The following is a 24,930-nucleotide window of genomic DNA, read 5'->3' on the forward strand; positions in this document are numbered from 1 at the left end:
TATCTCATCTTAGACTGAAGTCCAGACATTTTCCTGAAATAATCAGAGGGGCTTTATGTGAGATCAAAGTAACCCATGTGAGAAAAATGGCAGGATGAATTTAACCTGGGACAACCGTGATCACTAGAAGTTTCCACAGAAGAATTTAGATGGGAGGAGGTTGCACAAGATTTGAAGGAGCTGCCTCGCAATTCTCTGTTCTCTCTCTAGTCTATTCTTCAGACAATGATTTACATGGATGATCTGAATAACTTTAATTTATTATCCTCTCTATCTGAATGGCCAAATATATTAACATGCAGAGCGTGAATGAGAGGCACACAAAACACCATTTATCGCAGCTCAAGCTGTCTTTTAAGATACGTATATCGCGCATGTTGATATTACGCCCTAGCAGAAACTCAATTGTTCATGAAGTGAGCAAAGTTACTGGATAATAATAAAAAACAATGCTAGACAAGCATTAACCTGGAAACTAGTGCAAGGAAGGGTTTGATATGACGACTAACAGAAGAGTTCTGCTTGTTGCTGATGTGGACAGGTCTGGTTAATCTACTCTTACATCTGCATTAAAACACTGTATTTAACAAATTCTAAAAATAAAAACAGCGACACACAACAAAAGCTCAGACATATGAATGCTGCATCATCGCAGCTCTTCTCTTCACACTGTGGTCTGTTTACATTTTTCTGTCACTCTGCTTTCATTGCTCTAATTGGTTGCAGGTTCATCCAAACATGTCCGGAAGTACTGTGATCTGATATTTCATAACGCCCCTTGGAAATCTAAAATAAAAAATTAGAGGTTCCATATTCATTTCTAAATGCAAATTGGTGTAATGGTGCCCGATTAGAGAAGCGCAGCAGTTAAATTAATTTCCTTTGTGACCGTCCTGTTGAATTTGACTAAAAGTGAACTATTATGGGAAAAGATAGAAGTCTGAGTGTGTTTATGAATAATACCTCAAAGTTTCCCAGCAGACTGAGACTGACAGGTGGAGCACTGGCACTGAACAGGTCCTGTGACTCATCCGTGTACCCCTCTCTCTTCAGACACACCCTGAAGGGACAAAAAACACACTCTATCAACTTGTTTTCAAAGTGTGCAAGAGACTCGTAAGAAGCTTAAATTGAAAAAATATTATGATCTTAGAATGAAATCTATTTATTTTTTAACAAAATCGATATTGACCATCTCAAAAGATATGTTATTCTGATGTCTTATTTCAGTCGAGGACGAGGCATTCAATTGTAATGTATGTCTTACTGTATTACAATATTTTATAATCAAGCAAATCTTTTAAAAGAAAAAAAAATGAATTTCTTCTCATGGCTGAAATGAACAGTTCAATCCAGAACAACAAACTCTCTGAACAGCTGCTTTATCCAAAGTAGCACTGAGCTACCACCCACATCTGCTGTGTGTAGCCAGCCCCCTGAAGCTCAGTGTATATAAAGCCAGTTCAGTTCTGTCTGCCATTTTGAGCTGAGTGCAAGATTCTAGATTCAGTCACAGTACAGCAGAAGTTCAGCAGGTGGCAGCATGACAGGAATCATCAGCAGAAAAGGAGTGACCTAAACTTACCACTGAGAACAGCTCTCCTATTGTCTGATCTTTAAACACACACACAAACACACACACTTCTACTACTAAAATATAATATAGTTGCTCATCTCTACTGTAGATCTTTTATGATACTGTAAATTAAATAAGGAAAAATTCACAATAACTTATCTTTAAACACAAAAACAATAGTTTTCCTTGCTTCCTGATAGACTAGGTAAAAGTGAGAAAAACAAGTAAACAGTATGATTAACTTGATCCAGATGGTCCTCTGATCATCATGTGATGTGGGAGGTCAAATAGATCTGTCCATTAACAGTGACTGAAACTTCGTTGAGCCTGTGAAATGTCGCTGACTTTATCTTTGTGGACAAGCTGAGCTGCAGTGACAGTATTTACCTTTTCCCAGAGGCCCACGGCAAACCCTTACAGCCAGCCAGAGAGGTGTCCAGGTCAAAGTAGCCTGTTTGAGTTTTCCTCTGGGGAACCTGCAGCAGACAGACACATACCCAATAACCAAGAGTTGCAGTGACATGATCCCAGCTTCACACTTTTTTTGTGAATGTGACTGTCAAGTTGACATTTTTAAAATTACAGGAGAGAAGGTTTAAAATAGAAGCTGTGCGAGTTGACTTATAACATTCAATTTTTGAATCTCTATTTAATTCAAACCATTAATGATAGATAGATAGATTACTTCATTCATCCCCGAAGGGAAATTAAGTTTGACTCCATGTCTATCATGTGTTTTAGTGAGACAGTGTGAGACCAGAAATCACATGAGTGTTTGGGAAAACATATTATTGTTTATATGTGGAAGTAAGATCGATCACCGGACAGGAAACTGACAAGTTCACTGAGTATTTTAATCTTACAAAGTCAGTGCAACAACTTTGTGTGTCTGATGAGGCACAGATGACTCACACGCCTGAGTGGGTGTTTGTGTGTTCATGTGTGTACATTAACCTCATCTCACGTCTTTGCGGCCCAGCTGTGATAAAAGACGCTGCCAGACATTTCAGGGCTTTTATGACAAACATTCACAGGCCCACTTCTAAACTAGTAAAGAGAAAGAGAGAGAGTAATGCTTCACATGGAAACCAGTTTAGGGTAGTAGACAAAAACAACTACTATTACTCATAGCCAGTATGTTTGTGAGTTAATGTGCCTGTAAAACTGTGCGTGAAAGTGTTGTGTGCAAAGAAAGATTTGCTTCCGTCTGTGCGAGTGTGTGTGTGCGTGTGTGTATGTGTCTTACAGGGCTTGAGAGTAGCGGCAGCCCAGTGCAGGGGTGGAAGGCCTTGGTTGCTGTGGCGTCTAATGAGTGGCGATTCTGTTTCTTCCAGCTGTTGCAGGGATGCAGAGGGGAGGGGCTGTGAGGACGCTGCAGAGATAGAGATAGATTATTTCCAAGCGCACAAGTACACTGTATTCATCTCTATATATTAAATCATATTCTGGTAGATCATATGCTATTCTTAAGTTACCACTTCACTCCCACCTGCTTCCAGTTAAACTCTTTAAACAGTGTAAATAAATTAGGAGGTTACTTCCAGTCAGAGATGTTTGATTAAGAATGCCAGTTGGTACCTGAACATTACTTTATGAAATCTAAGGAATAATTAAACCATCTCGGAAATACTCAAACTCACATTCTGGCTGAAAGTTAAACAATAGAGTTATGTTATATATGTATAAACAAATCTTATTTGCTTATTCCATACAAGAACAAAAGTGTAAACTCGGACTGCGAGCAGCACTGTGGGCATCAGGTCAGATTGTATGTCTTTTACCTTTGCAACAGACTATAAATCAAAGGAATCTGTGACCACTGACACTGTGACATTTAAACAAACTGAAAACGCTTTGCTTAAAGAGTCCCTTGAAGTAGTCTTTTGTATAAATCCTGGGTGGAGTTAAATAGTAAGCCTTTGTGACTTACTGAGACTTATAAGGGTTATTCTTTCAGTTTTACATATTCAGAGAAATCCAAAATGGCCGACTTCCTGATGCGTTAATCAATTGGTGGCGGGACATTTTCTGTCCAGTCATTATATATACGGGTCTACTGAATTTCAGAAGATCGGTTAAACCAGATGGAATTGCTACATTTTGGGCGCTGTTGAGCCAATTTGCCATGCCTATTTTGAATCAGTCCAGAATACGTACATTTTCATCAGGCCTAATGCGCCAGCGAAGTTTTCGAGTATGTTCAAGCTGTCAATAATGTGATTAATTTGCCTGAATAATCAAAAATAGTGATGTAGCAGCCTCTAGAGGTTCCAATAGGTAGATTTTGTTATTTTCCGTTTCCCCTATGCTAAGCTAACTAGCTGCTCATCTCTACAAACCGATTCTGCATGCCAGTATGCAGAATCTTTGGGGGAGCTACACGATTCTGGGATGGGAAGCTTTTAGTTTCTGTTTCTAGTTTGATCAATCATGTTTGAGCAGGCTTTGGTAATACAGAGTCCGTGTGGAGAGAAAAAGAGGCAGCACATCTACCAAAATGAGTCAGCTATTGATTTTTCAAATTGATCTGTGTTTATATGCAGATACCTGTTAATAGATACTAATCAAAGTGTTGTCTAGACCTAAAACCCCCACAAAAATATCCCTGTTTGTGTTTTGTGAGGAGAAACATTTGACTTGTGTGATAAAAGAAACCATGTATAATGAAAGAAAGACTTGAGTCTTGGCTCGGATATCGGTCTCCTCCAGAAGCCCCAAATACTGGCTAATGATCCCAGAGGCTAATTTGTCATCAGATAAAGAGACTGACCAGTTGCTGGCTCTAGCTACATAGTGAAACATATTGTACAAACGTGAGTGCACTCTTGATCATTTCATCTCACTCTCTGCAAGACTGAAACGTGTATTTACCAGAAAATAAAAGCTATTATCAGTAAAGAGCCTTTTTTACTTAATTTTACAGTTTCAATCTTTTTGTTTTATTTGAATGATTCATTTGCATAATAATTGCTGAAATTATATACCAGTACAATTTTAAATATAACTCAAATGCAATGTGGTTAAACCAAGCTTTGGACAGGCCATGAAAACTGGAACAATTTTAGATAACTAAATGGGTGATAAGAGTATATGGCCAATCAATACCCACTAAGATAGGACTCCCTTACCAGAACAGTTGTAGGCAGAGTCATGTCAGGTCTGGAGGTGCTCTGTGAGCACTCTGTGGGTGCCTGGTTCTCATCCTGGAGGGCAGAGGCCTGAGCTTTTACACAGTTCTGCACCTGCACCTGCACCTGGGACTGAGGCTTGCTGTGGTTGTGGTTTATGTTACAGTTCGTGGCTTCACTTGAATTATTACAAGACCAACTGAAAAACTGGGCATTCCTTGGGCATTTCTCGAGGACGGGGGAGGCAGGGGGGGTTTCATGGCTGCTTGGTGTCCTGACTCTGAGCTTGTCCTGTGGGGTTTGTAAACGCTGACCAGCCTGGGTGTGGGACTGGCCTTTTGATGAGGATTCTTCAAGTGTAAAACGAGCACCATTTTGGGCCCGGGGAGAATGGCATCTGGCCCCCAGATTAACTTGGGGTTTGTCTGTGCAAATGTGAGCATGTGTGGCAGAGGTTTGCGTGCTGTCACTGTGAGGTTCGTGGCTGGGTATGTGGCCGTTGGTGTTGCCGTTGGTGGCAGTGTGTGAGGCTTGTGGGATGTGTGTGACGTGCGAGTATGTGCGGACTGTGTGTGTGATTGTAGTCGTGTGCGTATGGTGCAGAGGGCTGTTGCTCCTGCTGTGCCTGGGGGACAGAGAGGGGACAGACAGTCTCTCCTGGATGAGTCTGGTGATGTCTTGTACTGCCTGGGCGATGAGGGAGCTCTCTCTCTCCCTCTGTCCATCTCTGTCCTTGTTCTTGACTCTCTCTCTCTCTCCATTCCTCTCCTCCTCTCTGTCTCTTGTCTCAGACATTTTGAGCTTCCTGCAGGCTGCAGGTTTGGGGGAGGTGCTCTCTCGTTTACTCAAAGAAGTGTCAGTCACAGGTGTGTTGAAGGGGCTGGGCCACACATGTCCCACAGATTCATAGAGCGGTACCTCAGGCTCTTTGGTCTTACTGGCAGTTATGTCGTCATGGTTACTACCCCACAGGGCTTTGGGAGGGTTGTCAGTAGGAAAAAGGCCAGGAGGGAGCGGCGGAGCTGTAGGGTCGCAGAAGTTGAGCCTCTGTGCAATACGGGCAATAACTTCCTGTCTCTCCTGCAGCAGGGAGCCAATCAGGGGATTTGTTTCAGTTGCAGCAGGCCTTGGGGAGGGGCAGCGAGGTGGCTCTGCCATTGAAAAACTCTTAAAAGCTCTCAGTGGATCAGGGAGGGTCCCCTTTGAAAATTGACTGCTGTTGGTACCAGACCCATAGTCCTCTACCTGTGTGGAGTCCGACGAGCTCTTGAGAGCCGAGTACAGCCACTTTCCTGCTTTACTTGTGGGAAGTGGAGATGGGGAGTGGGAGCGGGGCGGCGTGGCAGAATGGGAGGATCTTTGGAACAGTGGCGAGCCCTGACGTTGGGGGACACTGGCCTGCGGAAGCTCTCCGTTCTGATACACATTGTTTTCGCCAGGCTCCTTGCTCTTCTGGCTGCAAGGAGGCGGCGCAGCAGTGTGAGAAAGGCTGTTAATGGGGATGTTGTTGATGGGAAGATTAGGAATGGGTAATCCATTCAGAAGAAGACCAGAGCTTTTGCTGAACATGTTAGGGTTGTGAAGGAGGTTTTCTCTACTGTGGTCCTGGCTCTTCTTTAAGGTGGGCGTGCCACCAAGGCTGTTGAGATTCGGGCTGAGGCTGGGGGTTTTGCTGTAAAGGGGAGGCAGACCGGTATGGATGCTGCAGGCTAGGGTGGGGTAGGTCGGTTGTCGGGGGAGCGACTGCACATGGACCTGCATTGCAACGCTCTGGGACACATTGGGGACGGGGAAAATGTGCTCTGAAGGTGGCTGGGAGAACTGCCACACCAGCTCCTCATCAGCAGCACTGATCCTGTTTAAACAGAGAGGAGTTGAATAAACAGGCCATTGTTAACTCTGACATCTTTAAATATCTCACTATTATCAGAGCCTCCAGAGATTCAGTTTCACTTCCCGTAATTCCGTTTTTAAAACATCAGACTGCACACAGATTTACACCTATCTTTAAACTAGAAAACACATAGCTACAGTTTCCTGTCGCTTTAATAATCTGCTCCAACAGCCTGAGTGGAAAACCTTCAGCCCACTAGTGTCATGTGTGTAAGTGTTATATCTGACCTGTACAGGATGTTCCTGGGGACAATGCCATGGGAGGCACTGAGCCAGGCACTGAGCTGGGAGAAGAAGACATAGGAGCGAACAGCCAACAGCAGGGTCTTCTCCTCAATGAAGCGATCGCCACTTCTGTGAAAAAGAGTTAAAAGAGTTGGAAATGTGCCAGTATGTCAGGTTAATGAGAACACAGTTCAGCGATATAGGAGTGTGTGTTTTTGTCAGACACAGTGTTCCCTGTTGCAACATATGTGAGTTGGAAAGTGGGCCAATCTGTCAGACTAATCAACCCCATGAGTGCCAAACCAATTTTCTTTTATTTTCATCAGTTATATTTGGCTTTGAAAGTATTCACTTTTGCACTTCTCTGGACCTGGTGCAAGATTAAAATGTTCACAATGTAATTTTACACATTTGTGGTGTCAATAGTAATAGAAAAACACTGAAATTTGAATGTATTTAACACAAAAAGATGTCTGGATTTTACAACTCCACCATAGAGTATATACTTATATATATTATATGCTCTGGGCTATTTTTTTTCTTTGAATACAGCTGTTTCGCTGTTGAAGCCCAACTCAAGTCCATGTGGGGCTAGACGTGCTGCTGAAACCTGAACAAGCTCGTGCATGTGCTGACTTGAACATACTTTCATTAATTTTAACAGTTTTTCACTCAGCATTGACCCAGATGTGCTATATGCGATATGTTTTTATGTTACTACTATGGTATGAGGAAACCATATAAGAATTCAAAAAAGGCTTCTTCACCTGTACAAATGGCTAAAGTGTATGTGCTTTAGGCTACATAATAAAAGACAAAATTTCAATAATCTAGAGTCCTTTTCCTCCAAATCAAAAATAATCTTTGTCCATAATAACAAGCTAGAAAACGTTTTTTTAGCATTATAAAATGCAGAGTTTAAATAAATTGAAGAAGTGATAGCAAATACAACAAGGTCAGCAATGCTTGTAATTTGTTAGTTGAGGCTGATGATTTATTTCCTTCTGGAAAAAAACTCACGTGATAGAAGGGCAACAAATCAGGGAAGCGATACACTGTGACTGATAAGACCCGATCAAGGGGTGAATGATTGTGTCAACGTCATTACTTCCAAAGGTTTTCGTTCTAACACGTCCAGACTAAAATGCAGCCCCAATTTCAAACTAAAACTTGGGCCAGTACCGGTTGATGCGAGTGTGAGTAAAAAATTATGCGCTTTAAAAAATAAAAGGGTATTATTTGTGTGGATCAAGGCTTACTGTCTTGGAATCGGCTGCAGGGTCCATCTCTCCAGCAACAGAGCATCTTGTTTGATGACTGGGTCACTGATGGGGTCACTTGGGGGGCACTCGTCGCCATAGCAACAGTCTGGCAGAAGCATGACCTCGATCATTATGGGGATGCTGTTCTTCCAAAGCAGGATCACCTCTGAACGGGTTCGCCTCGCCTGCCGACACTGGTCACGCACGCAGCCACAGACAAAGGTGGAGGGTTAGTGTTCTTTCATGAAGGTCAACACATTGGCCTTAAACATTAAGGGCCAAAGCAGATGGGACTCCACTTAGAGCTGAAGGTCTCTAAGTTTATTTAGTCAGTTCTCAATGCAATAATAAACATATTTTAGCCTTTGTGTGTAATGTGCATGAAGACTGATGACACAGGACACACAGAGCATCAAAGCAACATGTGTTTTTATGAGGTAAAACTGAAAGGGTCAGCAACCCATCATATTCTCATTAATGCAACAAAAGAAATTCTGCATATGGAGGATTTTTGTTACTTTTGCTTGATGCTGGACAGTATTTGTCTAAGTGCAGTAACTGAACACTTGATGATAAAAAAAGTATACAATTTGAAATGGTAATACTAGGGTATTCTACTGTAGTTTCGCTTGAAACTGGTAATAATTGAATCACTACAATTCATTTAAATAATGCAATAGCCCTATAATTTGTCCCCCTGTCGGTCAAAGCACTAAACAATGAGTCAGACGGTTAGGCAGAGGCAAATCTGTGTAAAGCTGATAATTGCTAAATGCTTGTGAGTGTACACTCGTGCTGCTGAGGCCAGCTACCCCGACAATAATAGAATGTGGGCTATGTGTGTGTATAAGAGAAAGCTTCTCTCATATTATCTCATTATTAAGAATAAATCAAATCGGCATTCTGTTTGGCCTTCCTCCACTCTCATGACTCGAATGAAGCAGCAACAACCTCTAGTAAAATGAGAAGAGACTGGCCTGTGTTTACACTAACAACAAAGAAAAGAGACTGTGTACACAGATGTGTGTACACGTGTGCTACCTGAGGCAGTTTGTCACTGCATTCGTGCTTGTGAAGGGGCGGCATGGCCGACTGGGCTGGTGGACAGTGCAGCCCCTCGGTCCTGCCCTTCACAGAATACTCTGGTGTCCTTCCCTCGGTGATGAGCAACGTCAGGAACACCAGGAACTCCTCCGCATCATACTCAAAAAACTCCTCCGTTGCATCTAGAAGAGGAAGAGGCACAGAAGGTCAGCGTGTGGTTTTAATTCACGCCTCAGAGGAACCAAGTGGGAAAAAAGTAGCAGTGAAACTACTTATTTTATTCTCTTGTGCGTGACTAATGCTCGGGCAACAGAAGTGCATTACACAGAAAACTGCATTGCCATGATCTTCACACAAAAGTGTTTTTTGTTCAAGTGGATGTGGCTGTTCAGCTCAGACTAGAAAAGCTTGTTTAGAGAAGGGGTGGTGAGGACGGCAGCAGACGACACAAGAGGTAGCTTCAAAGGAATATATTTACATCTTCAGTGTCAGCTGAATTTACACACATCATTAATTCACACTCACCTACAAAACATTTACAGATAGAAATGAACACGAAGACAACACGGGTCAAAAATAATAAGCTGCTCCAGGCAAAGTTTGCTTAAGGGTGGGGTTGGACAGGAAAGGCAGGACGGAGTAGGGCTGAATCAACCTTTCAGAGTGGAAGAAGGCAACAAGGGAGCAAATAGAAGCTGTTCAATGAACCATAGAAAGACTACAGAGAAGGAACCGTTCAGGCTGGATCACTCATTCTCAAGAGCTGAATAATGTTGTTTATTGTTTATAAGGGATAACACTGCTGGTTTAAGGTCACCAGTACAAGTGTAGGTGTGGCTTTGGCTTCTGCCACGTTAACAAACCCTGCTCGGTTTGTGTTAGAATTGACGCTAAAGGATTGAAGTGGGGTATTTTTAGCAGACGGTTGAAGAGCTTGTCTTGGCTCTCTAGTTCCTGTACTCCTCCAGAGAACGCTCCCAGAATCCCGCAGGAGGCAGCTGATACGCAGCAGCACAGAGAATCGCAGCTTGTCTTTCTTCACGTCCCACAAGCAAACAAATGGCCATCCAAGAAAAAGCAGCTTGCTTGACAATCTCGAGCCTGCCTCCTGCCTTCATTTAATTGGAATCAAACAAATATTGGGTCATGTTTTTTTAATGTTTTTTGCAAATTTTTCAGGAGGTCTGGGCCTCATTAGGACAGAGGTACAGGAGCTGACACACACCCTGTCCTCCCCCCTCCGTCATTATGGGGCTGGTGAGAACAGAGTCCCTCTCGGCTGGCTCTGCAGAAGTGTGAGCTGCAAGCTGCTGCTGTGTATGTGTGTGTCTGTGTACATATTGCAGCAAGCCAGCCAGTCACGCATATTCCTCGCAGGGAACTCCTCCCACATGCCTTTGAGATGCTGCTGCACGTGGAGAGAGGCGCACTCCAACACAAAACATGACGGAGGAGGGAGAGCTGGAAGGGGGGGACTGTTAGGCAGCTGTAGGCTGAATAAGTGCAGGCTGAAAGAGATGGAAAGGGAGGCTATATTCAGGGACAATCTCCTTTTTCTTTATGGGCTCCGATTGGAAAGGTTCCAATATAAGGGAGAAAGAGACCAACTGCAAGGCAGTGAAAGATAGAAAGCGGCAGGAGGGAGTAATATACGACAAAGGATCAAGATTCAAGGTCCGAGGGTTTATCGACCGTGACTTTACATCATGGTTGGCTTGAATGTAGTGGATGAACAGTTATGGGCTTGGGTTAACGTATATACCCACGTCTGTGCTCCGGAAGGACAGTACTGTGAGGGGATCTGCGCTAAAGCTTTGCTCTCTGAAAGAGGAGATGAGAAAAAGGAGAAGAAAGCATGGATAGATAAAGCGCGGAGGTAAAACAGTGATAAATGGAGCAGAGGAAAACCGCTGCTGAGAAATGGTGGGCTCCCCATGACCCCCCCTTTAACACACACACACACACACACTTGCACACACACTTGCACACACACTTGCACACACACTTGCACACACACTTGCACACACTTGCACAATGGGTGTCTGATTGCTGCTTTCCAGGAAAGTCAAACCCATACGCTCATAAACACCATTTAAAAACACACATGACAAAAACACACATGAAACCAACAAACACAGACAGAGTGATAAACAAACTCACCATCACCTAAAGATTTCAACCAATTTCAACCAAATTTGAAACTACGAATAATACACACAACTCCTTGTAAACAAATGCACACACGTGCAGCGCAGGACAAAGGTCTACTGATGGAGGCTTTGGTGAAGGGGCCCACACTGTGTACGCACATAGATGAGAGCTGTCATTCTTTAGAGTGTCATGCCTGAATACAACATTCCTGTGAAGCAGAGGCACAAACGCATACACACACATGCGCGCACGCACACGTGTGATAGAGGCCCCAGTCATGTGTGCACAGTGGGTGTCAGATTGCTGCTTTCCAAGAAAACCAAACCCATGAACACATACGCTTACAAACACCCCTTGAAACACACATGACAAAAACACACCTGAATACCAACAAACACAGACAGAGTGATAAACAAACTCACCATCACATAAACACACAAATCAAATTTGAACATACAAAACACACACAAAACAGCTCATCATACACAAACATACACGCATGTGCAGTGCAGGACAAAGGACTAAAGCTGGAGGCTTTAAAGGGGCCCACTCTGTGTACGCGCAGAGCTGTCATTCTTTAGTGTCCTGCCTGAATAAAGAAGTCCTGTGAAACACACACACATGCCCACCCACCACAGGATGAATCCTTTGCAAAGGTATGACTGAAAGGAGCTTAAACTTAAAATCAAATTTTAAAATCAAGGGAGAAAAATACACATGTCAATGTTTTAGCCTGATCAGGATGATTAAGTCATTGGATACACATTAAATCTATCAGTAATCCTGCCTTTTGTAAAATCAATTAATATCTCCATTGAGACCACCAGTCATTACAAGCAGGATTCAATAGTTTCTCCTCATCCCACATCATCTTTCCTGCTCCTCCACCTCTTTAAAATGGGAAATCTGTCTCTCATCCATTCAAATTTGTACTTGTTAATTAATGTGCATTCCTATCCTCACTCTCTCCAAGTTTGTTAACTCCTTATCCCCTGGTCCACTTGCATTAATTTAGAGTGGTACCATAGCAACTACTCACACATATTGAGAAATGCAAACAGGAAATATTTCCTGATTGGTCTTCAGGAAAGACCAATCAGGTTTTCGGTCCCAACAACAGAGATCTCAGAAACGGCTGAGAATCCTACCCATTACTTAGACAGCTTCTCTCTGATCACCCGTGATCAGTTTACCAAATTAATCTCAGGTTCTAAACCAACAACCTGTATCTTAGATCCCATTCCTACCAACTTACTTAAAGACATTCTGCCCCTAATTGATAGTTCGTTACTTAACATTATCAATCTGTCATTATCATCAGGTTATGTACCACAGTCTTTTAAAATAGCTGTCATCAAACCCCTACTCAAAAAACCCACCCTAGACCCAGAGGTTTTAGCCAATTACAGACCAATATCTAACCTCTCCTTCATTTCTAAAATCTTAGAAAAAGTGGTAGCCAATCAGCTGTGTGAGTTTCTCCAGGAAAATAATATATATGAAGACTTTCAATCGGGGTTTAGAGCCAATCACAGTACAGAGACAGCCTTGGCAAAAGTCACTAATGACCTTTTAATAGCCTCAGATCAGGGACTTGTGTCTGTCCTCGTTCTGTTAGATCTCAGTGCAGCATTCGACGCAATTGACCATCAAATTTTATTACAAAGACTAAAACAGTTAATTAACATTAATGGAACCGCCCTTAACTGGTTTAAATCGTATTTTTCTGATCGCTCCCAATTTGTGCAAATTAATGATGAGTCATCTGTGCGCACCAAAGTTAATCATGGTGTTCCACAGGGCTCTGTGCTCGGCCCAATTTTATTCTCATTATATATGCTTCCACTAGGAAACATTATCAGGACACACTCGGTAAATTTCCACTGCTATGCGGATGACACCCAGTTATATTTGTCAATAAAACCTGAACAAAGTAATCAATTAACTAAACTTCGAACATGTCTCAAGGACATAAAAACCTGGATGACCCGCAATTTTCTCTTATTAAACTCAGACAAAACAGAGGTTATAATACTTGGCCCCAAACACCTTAGAGATGCATTATCTAATGATATAGCTGCGCTAGACGACATTGCCCTTGCTTCCAATGAAACAGTCAGGAACTTGGGAGTGATCTTCGATCCTGATTTATCCTTTAATAGTCACTTAAAACAAATTTCTAGGACCGCTTTTTTCCACTTGCGTAATATTTCAAAAATTAGACATGTCCTTTCACAAAAAGATGCAGAAAAACTAGTCCACGCCTTTGTTACATCGAGACTGGACTATTGTAATTCATTATTATCAGGCTCCAGCAGGAAGTCGTTAAAGACTCTACAGCTTGTCCAAAATGCTGCAGCACGTGTCCTGACGAGAACAAAGAGAAGAGAGCACATTTCTCCAATATTAGCATCGCTACACTGGCTTCCAGTTAAATCTAGAATAGAATTTAAAATTCTCCTCCTCACCTTCAAGGCCCTTAATAATATAGCGCCTTTATACCTTAAAGAGCTGTTAATACCTTATAAACCCACTAGAGCACTCCGCTCCCAGAATTCAAGCCTACTTGTCGTCCCTAAATTCTCTAAAAGTAGAGTAGGAGCCAGAGCTTTTAGCCATCAAGCCCCTCGGCTGTGGAATAATCTACCACTTTTAGTTCGGGAGGCAGTCACCATCTGTTCGTTTAAAAGTAGGCTCAAAACCTTTCTTTTTGATAAAGCTTATAGTTAGAGCTAATTAGTGCGCCAGAACGTTACTTGTTCTATTTTATGACACATGACACACGGAGCTTCTCTTTCCAGCTTCTCCTTCCTCTTCTCCATCCCTATCCCCCTTCCCCGGAATCCCTTTGCTTTATCACCCGCAGATCCAGGGCCTCTGTGGCCGCACCATGGATTACGGTTTGTGGATCGCGCACCGGGGGTTGCGGTGTTGGATCCAGTGTGGCGGATTCTGAGTCATGTGGGCTGATCGTGGTGCTGGTGGCGGACCCTGTGTCGCGTTGGCATTGGGCACGGGCGGTGGACCAGGACCGCAGTGGTGGCTTGTGATGGGTCCTCCTGGTGGGCGGCGGTGGACGGTGACTGAGGACTGAAGTGGCGTCTGGTCTGGATGGTGGATCGTGGTCTAGATGGTTGCTGAGCATGGACTGTGCTTCATCAATGCTGCTAGAGACTTTGATTATTGATGATGTTCTCCTGCACGTGGCATCTATTGCACTTCTGTCCGTCCTGGGAGAGGGATCCCTCACATGTGGCTCTCTCTGAGGTTTCTACATATTTTTACCCTGTTAAAAGGGTTTTTTGTAGTTTTTCCTTACTCTTGCTGAGGGTTAAGGACAGAGGATGTCACACCCTGTTAAAGCCCTATGAGATGAATTGTAATTTGTGAATATGGGCTATACAAATAAAATTTGATTGATTGATTGATTGAAACTAAAATACGTGACACATAACAGACCAGTGATCTTTCTCTTTTTCCATGTGCGTTTGACCTCTCCTCTATCTCCTGATAATGCGTGATGTGAATTATGTAACAGGTTGGATTTAGATTCAGGCGTCTTATTATAAGACAACCTGTGACCGCTTGCCACTGAGTGCAGCTGGAGTCCCGCCTACAGATCGGCTGGTTTGGCCTGCATGTGAACGCACATGCACCTCTCAGCTGTGTCCATGTCCTCGGGCCAACAGATCAGTATAAAGTCATGTGGGGTGGAAAAAGGCCTCCAGGACAACGGTGAGGGGTCAGGCGCCTTGACAGCCAACATGGTGTTAGACACACACACACACACACTAGTGTGATTCATCATTACCTAAGAGCTGTCAGAGAGCAGGGTGGTTTGTGTGGTTGGCGAGTATGTTGTTTTTGTTTCAGCTGGGATCAATATTTTCATTTTATATGCAGTAGAGTTAGACAGAAGGAGAGAGAAAGACAAAGTGAGTGGTCACACAATCACTGTGGGGCTGTCCCTCTACAGCAAAAGCTGCTCACTCACACAGGTACTGTACACCCACAGCTAATTTGAATGCTGTGTAAATACCCAAATGGCAAAGACCACTCGTATCCTCCTCTGCTCAGCCCTTGCTGCACTCTCTGTGTTTCATTTGTTTAAGACAAAAGTTTCATTCAAATGAAGCGAGGGCCCTGACAGTCTTTCATCATCACTAATGCATCTGTGTTGTGTACTGGACGGAAAACAATATATACAAGGGGCAAATAACCGAAGGAATAAAAACCTTGATGTATCAACGTCTCAGTAGGGACACCTCACTGATGAGCTCATCGAAGACTGGGTTATCACTTATCAAAGTCTAGAGTGTTACACACACACAGAGAATCTGAAATAATACTGGCGGGTGGCAGCCGGGGAGGGATGAGACTTCAGAGGGAGAAAGGAATAACGAAAGGAAGTGAAATTCTAAGTGTATCCATCTCCAGTTAACTGCATGTCAACTGAATTTCAAGCTAATGTTTGAAACGTTGTGAATAAAGTGAATTAGGTGAAATTGGCATGAGCTGAGTTGTTGATAAAAATAAAGCTTTCTGCATGTCACCACATGCCCACAAGGAGACAAATGAAATGGTAAGTTGTTGCAGTACCTGTCATCAAAACTGAACAATTTAAACTTTGTCACTTCAAGGCTGTTCACCACTAAGGAAGCAGATTGTGGTTGAAAGATATTTCACACAGTATTTTAGAACGGATAAAGTCAACTTTGAATTGTTAAATGACCATACTGAACAAATACTGAACTTGGCTATGAGGCTTATCTTGGCACAACACATACTTTTCGCGATTCTGAGATTTTTTTTTTGATTTAAGTGTCTATTTGCTCTCAGGTGAAAAAACTGTTACATCGCAGCTACTCAGCTATTAACATGTCAATGTATCAACCACTAAGCATCTTGTTTTTCTCTTTCATGGTGTGTTTTCACTACCCTGCGTACAGGTCTGTGCAAATGTCTGCAATGAAGACGTTCCATAGGGTGTGTGGCGTTTCACACATTTACCACCATCAGCTGCTTATCAAGCACAACTTGAGGTTTCTACGTTCTTTTTCCCCTGTTAAAATGTTATTATTTTGTAGTTTTTCCTTACTTTTATGGTTAAGGGCTTAAGAATGTCGCACCTTGTTAAAGCCAAACAAATACAATCTGATTGATTGACTGACTTACTAGCAGAGAGTTTTTAGGACATCAGTAATGAAGAGTGACAAAGTCAGCATAGGGAAGAGATTGTGGTGAATGGATGAGTCAAATGCATGTCTTTTACCCTGAAGACCAGGGAGTCTTCGGGTATAGACTAATACTGACTTTAGGCTAAGCTGATTTATTATTTAAGTTACAAATCATGACTCATTATTTCTAGTTACAGATGGTGATTTGGGTTAAACCGATGCTTTCACAATGTCTAAATTGTGTAGTGTAGTGTGAGTGTTCACTCACACTACTCCTCTCCTCCGCTCCCTTCACTGGTTACCAGTGGCTGCTCGCATCCGGTTCAAAACACTAGTACTTGCGTACCATGCTGTGAACGGATCCGGTCCAGTCTACATCCAGGACATGGTCAAACGTTACACCCCACCCCGTTCACTCCGCTCTGCTTCGGCCAATCAGCTCGTTGCTCCCTCACTGCGAGCTAAACAATCATCAAAAACACGACTGTTTTCCGTCCTGGCTCCTTAATGGTGGAATGAGCTCCCCATTGACATCCGGACATCAGAAAGTCTACACATCTTCCGCCGAAAACTAAAAACATACCTCTTCCGACTTTACCTTGAATGAAAAAAAAAAAAAAAAAAAAAACACTAACAACTTTTTGAAACTAACACTTTACTAGCACTTAAATGGCACTTACTTATAGCACTTTGTAGTTTTGCCTTATTTGAAGAAATTGTATTTTCTTGATTCTTGTCGTCCTTGGTATGTACCCTCGGGTTTGAATGCACTTATTGTAAGTCGCTTTGGATAAAAGCGTCAGCTAAATGAAATGTAATGTAATGTAATGTAAATTGCAACATCTGCCATTTACCCCAGGAACAAACAGCACTGTTGGTTACAGACACCTGGGTGTAATTACATTCTTATTTAAAAAACACAAGCTACAAATCAAGTGAGTAAACAGAGAGGACAGGAAGACATTGAGACAGAGAAGAATGAAGACAACCAGTTTGCAGAGACATATCGAATATGCAAGGAAATTTGAATTCCACTGATCTGTTTTATGAAATGTCTAATCTATTAACGCTAATACGGCATTCAAATGAACTGAGATTATGAAAAATTTAAAAAACAGTTTAAGGAATGCTATAAAGCTTATGTGACTGCTTTATTCCAGTTTTAAAGCCCAGACTGGTTATGAAACTAAATGAATAACCTCACCGTCCTCAGCTCCTTGTTGGGGTTCTCCTGAGCACGACACTAAAGCCCAGACTGCTCCAGTGGGGCCAAGTAAATTTTCTCCAGACAAATAAAAAACAAATAAAAGAACAAAGGTCAGTGCAACTGCACCAATGTCTTAAAGAACATTAACACTGCAAGGACACTAGAGAATATTTGAAATGCTCTTTCAGGTCTCAAGTTAATATGATTTAATTTCTCTCAGACCTGCAGACTCTAGATAACCAGCCTGCTGGGAGCGCCTGCGGGTTAACTGCATTTCTAGGCAGCCTCTGTGCAGTAGTTGCAGCAGTCTGCTGAGCTCGCTGAGGTGTGCCAGCTTAGCACATAATGATATCAAGCTCCTTCTGAATGGAACAAAGACAGTGAAGGTTAATTTTTTGAAAATCCCTCTTTCTGATCACGTACTGCGCTGGATGTCGTTGATGGGAAACAACTCAAGGTAAAAGCTTCTGTCTGCACCAACACCTTTTGTCTCTGAGTGAGACTGTTAAATGCATGGAATTATAGTTACAAAGAAGGCTGGTGACGATGTTGTGATGACATGACCTTGAATTATGTGTGGACATGAAACTGTGGATGGGCCAAAGAATAAATATAGTTCCAATACACATTTGGGGCATGTGACAGCCCTATTATCATTTAATTCATACCTCCATGCAAGAGTTCTCAGTTCTGTGAGGTGAATGGATTGTTTTTTATCAAGAGCTGTACATATGTACATTCACATAGTTGCATTTCTTTAATATAAAAAGAGGGTTAAACTTGGTAGCTCTCATGTTTTGTTGATCTCTCTCGCTAACTGATTTCAAAGTGTTGATTCCCATAATCTAGTGTTTGATGACTTGGTGATGGTGTCAGCCTGCAGCAACTGTCTGAAATTATTGCAAAATTATTTAGTTCCAGCAGACAAAACGTAAAATCGTTAAATTCATATTCCATTTATTTCTACACAGAAACTAGAAGGCTAAACTAACCTTTCTTAAAGTATGGCACCGAAACAGATTATTTGAAATCTGCAAAGGGGATCCCCTAATCACTGGCTGACTGACCTGGAACCAGTGGACAATAGTTAATTGCATGACAACTACTTCTAAGGCAGCATAGACATAGTGTTAAACATTCGTATCAGAGTGATTAAGCAATGTCTGTCTGTGTATAGTAATGGGATGAACCAATATGAGTCTTTGCGACAATGAGCTACAGTTTGACATCAGAGGGTTTATAGACAATTAATGTTACTGTTCTATGTGTGTGTTTATATACACTGTGTAGATACAGCCTCTGATTCCTTTGTGTTAGAGCATGTGTTTTGTCCTGAGTGTGTCTGAATTTTCCGTCACACAATAAAGACACAGAGTGCTGCTACTGAGCTTTGTTAGAGATAACAGGATCAATTGTGTTTCCAGTGTTTAATAACATGAATCACATGTCACTGCCAGCTCACCTTTCCTGTTTTTGTCGGCCGTGAGTATTACAAGATTAAAATACACAGGAAGTTGAGGTGGGGTCTGCCAAGTAACTGCCCTGATTGTGCCAAATGATCATAAGTAACGTTAAAGATCACTGATGAGAAAGAGCTGATCCAGGTTCGATTATATGTGCTTAAGTAAAAACAAATCACATTTGTTTTAAACTACTGTTAACAGACTGGGCAAAGTGAATCATTAAGTTCACTATGGGCATTCACATTCATGTGTGAGTTTAGTTTGTTTATCTGAGATTGTCTTTTTCAAAACTTTTAGCTTTACTGAGAAGTGGGTTATAATGAATAGGCTTGGGATCTATGAAATTTGTGAGTATGTCCCTCTTCCTCCCACTCTACAACACAAAGGGGCAGATTCTCAGCACACATAGCAACAGGCCCTGATTGGCTGAGGAGCGTTAATACAGTTCCAGCTGAGGAGAACCCTTCTTCTGTTCTGTGATCTCAGCTGCCATTACTCTCCCACAGTCAGACAACAAACACACACATGCACAAATACACACAGAGCATCGGCCCAGACTGAAAAACCACTTTGCCCTCTCTTTCCCTCCCATTATTGCGAGCCTTAAACAGAGCTATTGTTTAGAAGCGGAGCTACTTGCATACTTGTGAAGTCACATGTTAAACAAGCTCTAACCCAGTGGAAAAAAACCTTCATAACAGCTTAGTTCATAAAACTCATCTCAGCTGATGTGGGAACAGTAAGGCTCATGATGCTTCATGTCTACTAATTAAAACTTGCCTCACCTAGTCATCATGTCTATCCTTCTATTTTTTTTTCTTTTTTCTTTCTACCTCAATATTTGTTCTTTTATTCTATTGTATTGTATTTTATTGTATTCAAATATACCTGCTGCTATGACGACTTAATTTCCCTTTGGGGATGAATAAAGTAATCTATCTATCTATCTATCTATCTATTCCATATATCTTGCTTGGAATTGAAGTTGTGCCAGATCCCTGTGACTCGCGCCAATGTTAATAAAGCACATAAAATAAGCTGTTCTCATTTGAGTGGATCTAGGATTAAAATGAGAGTGTCTGTCTTGGCTGATCGTCTTGTTCTACAGTGTAAAATGTAGCATTAGTAACTCATCTGGTTTAAACCCACACTCTCCACAGTGAACTTTTGTTGAGTTCATGTACACAAATCCCCCTAAAATCACTTGTGCTGTTCAGTCTTTCGTACAGTATTAGGTCAAAGAGAATGATGAAAGCTCCGGGAACCACGGTAGCCTATCACGGTTAGGTAACCGTGGATGGAGTGCCAGGAGTCTCTGGGATTTCATTATATACTCAATACTTTGCCATGAGATTTCAGTGATTGGCTCACCTTAAATTAAACTTAAATTAATTAACCAGAAATCTGCATTCTCTCTGCCAGGTGTAAATTCAAATCCCAAAACTGCTGCGACATTGTAGGTGAGGTATGAGGCTTCATGCTCCCTTCATCTTCAACCAGCCATAGCAACATAAGTCCTTGAGAACAGCACTTAAACCCCATTATTTAGATGAGTTGCTCAGTGGCTTTAAGTAGAAGGCTTGTTCCACTGGGCAGCTTTCAGATATTAATACAAAGGTCTGAGTAAATGTCAAGCCTAGTGCAGAAGATAAAATATTATGCCCTGTAAAGTAAGAAGAAAGGGCACACATGCAGGGGACTGAAGTGCATATCATGTGCTTGTGACATTTACTTTGTCCATAACGACTTTTCACAAGTGTCTCCTGATTTCCCTCTCATCTTTCCTGAAGTGCCAGAAAAATGATCTTGGGACACAATAACCTGGAGTTTACCGTGCCTGCCATCCACAATGCCTTGTTTGACCTTACTTACACATATTGTAGAGGGGGCCCCTTTTAGCCCCTGTTATTCAGGCAAGAGTGGCCCTTTCAAAGTCATTGTCTGACAGCACCTGTTACGTAACTTGACTGCAGAGTGGATAAAGGTTGGCAAGGTGGGAATTAGGCCCTCTTCAGACCTGGTAATAACATCTGTGATGAGTGAACCGATCACAAGTGGACAGTGCTAAGTTAGTCTGTTAACACCAGGTATTAGAAACAGTCTCCATTTGTGTCTTCTGTGACCACTTGTGACCAGATCTAACTTTCCTGCTCTATATGCAACAACGATTATGTTGTTTTTAGCCATGCTGATGATGTAGATTGGTCTGTTTTCAATGCATTTGAGTGTGAGGATAGAAGAGGCAAGTAGAGGCGGAGCAAATCAATGAGCTGTGTGCAGTTCTACTTAAAGTTTTACTCATTTAAAAAAAGGAAAACAAAATAGGAAATCAATGTGATGCAATTAAAGTTAATATTGTGGTGGTGGCCACAAATACTAAATAAATGAATGGGAAACACTGAGAAGCGCAAAAACACTTTGGAATCATTGTGAAATTGCAGCAGTTCAGAGGACATCAGCTGAGTAGGCACTCCTTCACTGAGACCCAGGATGGCCTTAATATAGGTCACAGAGAAATGGTCTTTGTATTGTTTTAAAGTGCTAAAGTTGCAATATTTGTTCGCCCGTATCTCCCTTAATTAAGGTCAGAAACACAAATAATTTCGGATCAACAGGTTTCTCATTTGCCAAAATTATTAATGCCAAATTCCATGAAGATCTGCTGTGGTTCGACCAAAACATATGATGACTCGACACTGACTGACCCATTTGCATTCACACAGTTGAAAGAAAGTGGTCCCATTAGAACGTAACGTGCATCCCAGACCACCTCTGAATGTGGTCTGAGCGATCAGTTCTCAAACGTGTCTTGGTTGCATTCACATGTGTACTTGTGTCAGCTGTCCATTTGTAATCGGATCACTGACACCAGGTCTGAAAAGGGCCTTAGGCTTCCCCAGTAAAGCCAACAATCATGCTGTCCCACTTTAACTAGCTTCAACATTACACTTGAGATCCAAGCTTCATTAGAACGAGGGCAAAAGTAAAATCAAGATTTATGGGAATGAAAATGTTAAACATGATCATTTGGTGCTCCAAAGTACTTTGTAAATGCCTGTCTGTGTCATCTCCGAAACAAATCCCTGTCTCCTGCACCGGCAGTATCTGTCACTAAATCAGTCCTATAGCGGTTTAAATTTCAGCAAGTGGACTACTTGTGGGTACAGGACACTAGGGCAGTAGGACAAACCAGCCTCTTACTGTAACCGGAGCCACCCAGTCCAACATTAACACACAGGCCTGTGACCTCTCCTGTGCTGCCGATGCCAATGTCAAGAAAGGGGAATCTGAACTCTGTAATCTGAGCCGCGTAAATTTTAAAGGTCCAAGTGAAAATTGTGGCAGTTGTGGCACAGGCAGATCCAGGTGGTTGGTAACTGGAATAAACCACTCAGGACAAGGAAGCAGAACCCCCCCTAGCTATTCTTGTTAAAGCTGGACTGCCACAAACGTTCAACAAACATCTCCCACTTGTCTGCTTTTCACGGTTATATTTTTGAAAGCTTGTTTTGTCGGGACTGACTTGACAACAGATTCAATATTAACCAAATATCCACCCTCTAAAAACCTTTTTTAAAAAAAGCAATAGTAACCCAGTTAACAGAACAGACTGACTGTCAGCTGCTTTGGTGTGAGGATGAAGCAACACTGAGGGTGACAGTGGAACCGCTCACTCCTCATTGAGGCCGGCTGTTGCCCTGAAAGAGACAAGATGAGAAAATGGAAAAAAGAAAGAGGATAGTAGCGATGACTCTCAAATTAACTTTACCTCATCCTGTTGTGAATAAACAATGTGCTTAACGCCTCCACAACAAGCCCCTGAGGTGCTCTCTGTTAACAGATACTGGTAGTGTGTGCCTTTGTGCACTGTGTAGCCATGATTCAATTACTAACAGAATAGGCCACATTGGAGACAGATCAATTATCCTCCAAGAATCTACACTGGATTTCGCCTAATTCATTTTCATTATTGATAACTCACTGAGGGAATCCACAGAGTCATGGACAATTTGTTTTTCATTTTAAATGGCGTTTTGATCCTGGACCAGAACAGCACTCAGCACGGGAACACAGGAACAGACGAGGTGTCCGGTACATGAACCAGATTAAAGTGCTAGTTGCGTAACGCTCTCTGCAACAAAATGTGTGTGGTGTCTGGTGGCAGACCTTTAAACCTGACACGGATTTCACCCTTGTCACAGTCAATGAACATGACAGTCCATATTAACATGACACAAATGGAATAAATCAGTGGCATCTGAAAAAAATCCTAGATTTGTATTTCCTAATTTTAAAAAGAGAACTACTGTTATAGCACTGTAATTATATCCTCAAATTATGTCTGCATAAACACAAATTGTTTATAATCATTTAAAAACAACCACTCTGGGAAATCTCATTAAACTCTATCAAAAAATGTTTCAAAGATTTTAAAAAGGGAAATAATTTTGAACTCAAAATCCAAACCAAAATTGAGGCATATCCTATTTTTTAAGATCGATGACTGAAAACACTAGGTGTTCCATTACAGCACCGGAAATGCCTCAGATCCTGCCAACATGCCAAGTCGGGCATCGGCAAGTATGCAAATCTATCCATGTAACGAGAATGCGTCTTTAAGGTGTATTAGTTTCACCTGGAGAAAACTGCAATTTTCTTTTCAAGGAAATCTCTACTTCTTTGCCGCCCCATCACGTCACTCACATTTGAAGTGCCATCACATGAAAGAGCATGAGGAGTTCACTAAGGCGAGGTGAAAAAAGGATGGAGTGCAGCAGCCAACTTTGGAAACTGCATTCAAAAACAATACATTTTACAAACACAACCCCTAAGCAAAAAAGCAACACACACATCGAGTTTATTCTCGTTTATTCCTTGATTTATTTATTCAAGTTATTTTTCAGTGATGACTGCCAAACTAGATAATGAAATAAGTTATATGCATGGTCGAAGCATGGATTCATCCCAACAGCAAGCTGAAGAGAAGAAATTGCCCCAGACCATCTAAAGCCCAGGTCACCAATAGGGGGACCGCGGTGCGGATCCGGAACAAGATGCCATTCTTTACGGACCTAGATCTATTATGAGATTTTTATCGAGCGCAACTTTTCTGGCATTTATGGTCCTGTGTCTGCGGTAGTAAATCCTGGCAGCACACAGTTGAGTTTACTTCTCCCACTGAAAATGAGAAAGTGGGGAACAAAGAGAAATAGTGTTAAAGCTGTTTAGTTGTTTGTTGAGATTATTCGTAGGTGAAATGTAGTTTCCTTCTATAATGAAGCAGTTTATTTGAAGAGGTCTTTCTCAAAGCTCTTTATTTAGATTTTATTTGACTTATAACGAGAAAAGAGCATTTCTTTCATCATTAAAGTACCCTCCAGGTCAATGTGAAAATTTATATTAAACATTGTTGAAATGCAATGCATGTTCGACATTGTGTTTTCTGACCTTTATTCAAATTATTATAGGGGAGATGATTACCAATGGGAACATTTCAACACTATGGGGTAATCAATAAACTTGATAAATATGTCAGGCATTACTATTAACCATTTCATTCTGGTGTTTTAGATATTAAGTCAACCAAGCTCTATTTCTGTCAATATGTTTTTTTTGTCTGGATGAGCAGCAGAGACTGGTGGTGGGGGTGTTAAGTGCTGAGCTGTTACAGTAGCTGAAGTCTATGTAATGTGACTCAGACGAGGAGGAGAGAAAAGAGAGGAGTGGAGGAGAAAAAAGGGATTGGGAAAAGCAGACCAGCAGAGCGAGAGTGGGAAAAGTTGATTCACCACAAGAGACAAAAT

General features: G+C 41.9%; 1 protein-coding gene across 2 annotated transcripts in view; it reads right to left on the reverse strand.

Moving 5' to 3' along the window:
* Positions 1–24,930, reverse strand: part of atosa (atos homolog A) — a 33,942-nt gene that overhangs the window by 1,449 nt on the left and 7,563 nt on the right. Inside the window, exons 1-8 of one of the 2 annotated variants that reach the window (XM_062388441.1) lie at positions 17,661–17,723; positions 9,126–9,310; positions 8,082–8,278; positions 6,826–6,951; positions 4,705–6,559; positions 2,823–2,948; positions 1,964–2,052; positions 964–1,060 (exon numbers count right to left, since the gene is read on the reverse strand). In XM_062388441.1, coding sequence (XP_062244425.1) covers positions 964–1,060; positions 1,964–2,052; positions 2,823–2,948; positions 4,705–6,559; positions 6,826–6,951; positions 8,082–8,278; positions 9,126–9,170 — 2,535 coding nt within the window. In that variant the 5' untranslated portion in view covers positions 9,171–9,310; positions 17,661–17,723. Of the gene's footprint in view, positions 1–963; positions 1,061–1,963; positions 2,053–2,822; positions 2,949–4,704; positions 6,560–6,825; positions 6,952–8,081; positions 8,279–9,125; positions 9,311–17,660; positions 17,724–24,930 lie in introns of those variants that run through there. The other variant, XM_062388433.1, reaches the window with a different exon arrangement.

The sequence above is a fragment of the Platichthys flesus genome, chromosome 1 (assembly GCF_949316205.1).
Source record: "Platichthys flesus chromosome 1, fPlaFle2.1, whole genome shotgun sequence".
Classification (NCBI taxonomy): domain Eukaryota; kingdom Metazoa; phylum Chordata; class Actinopteri; order Pleuronectiformes; family Pleuronectidae; genus Platichthys; species Platichthys flesus.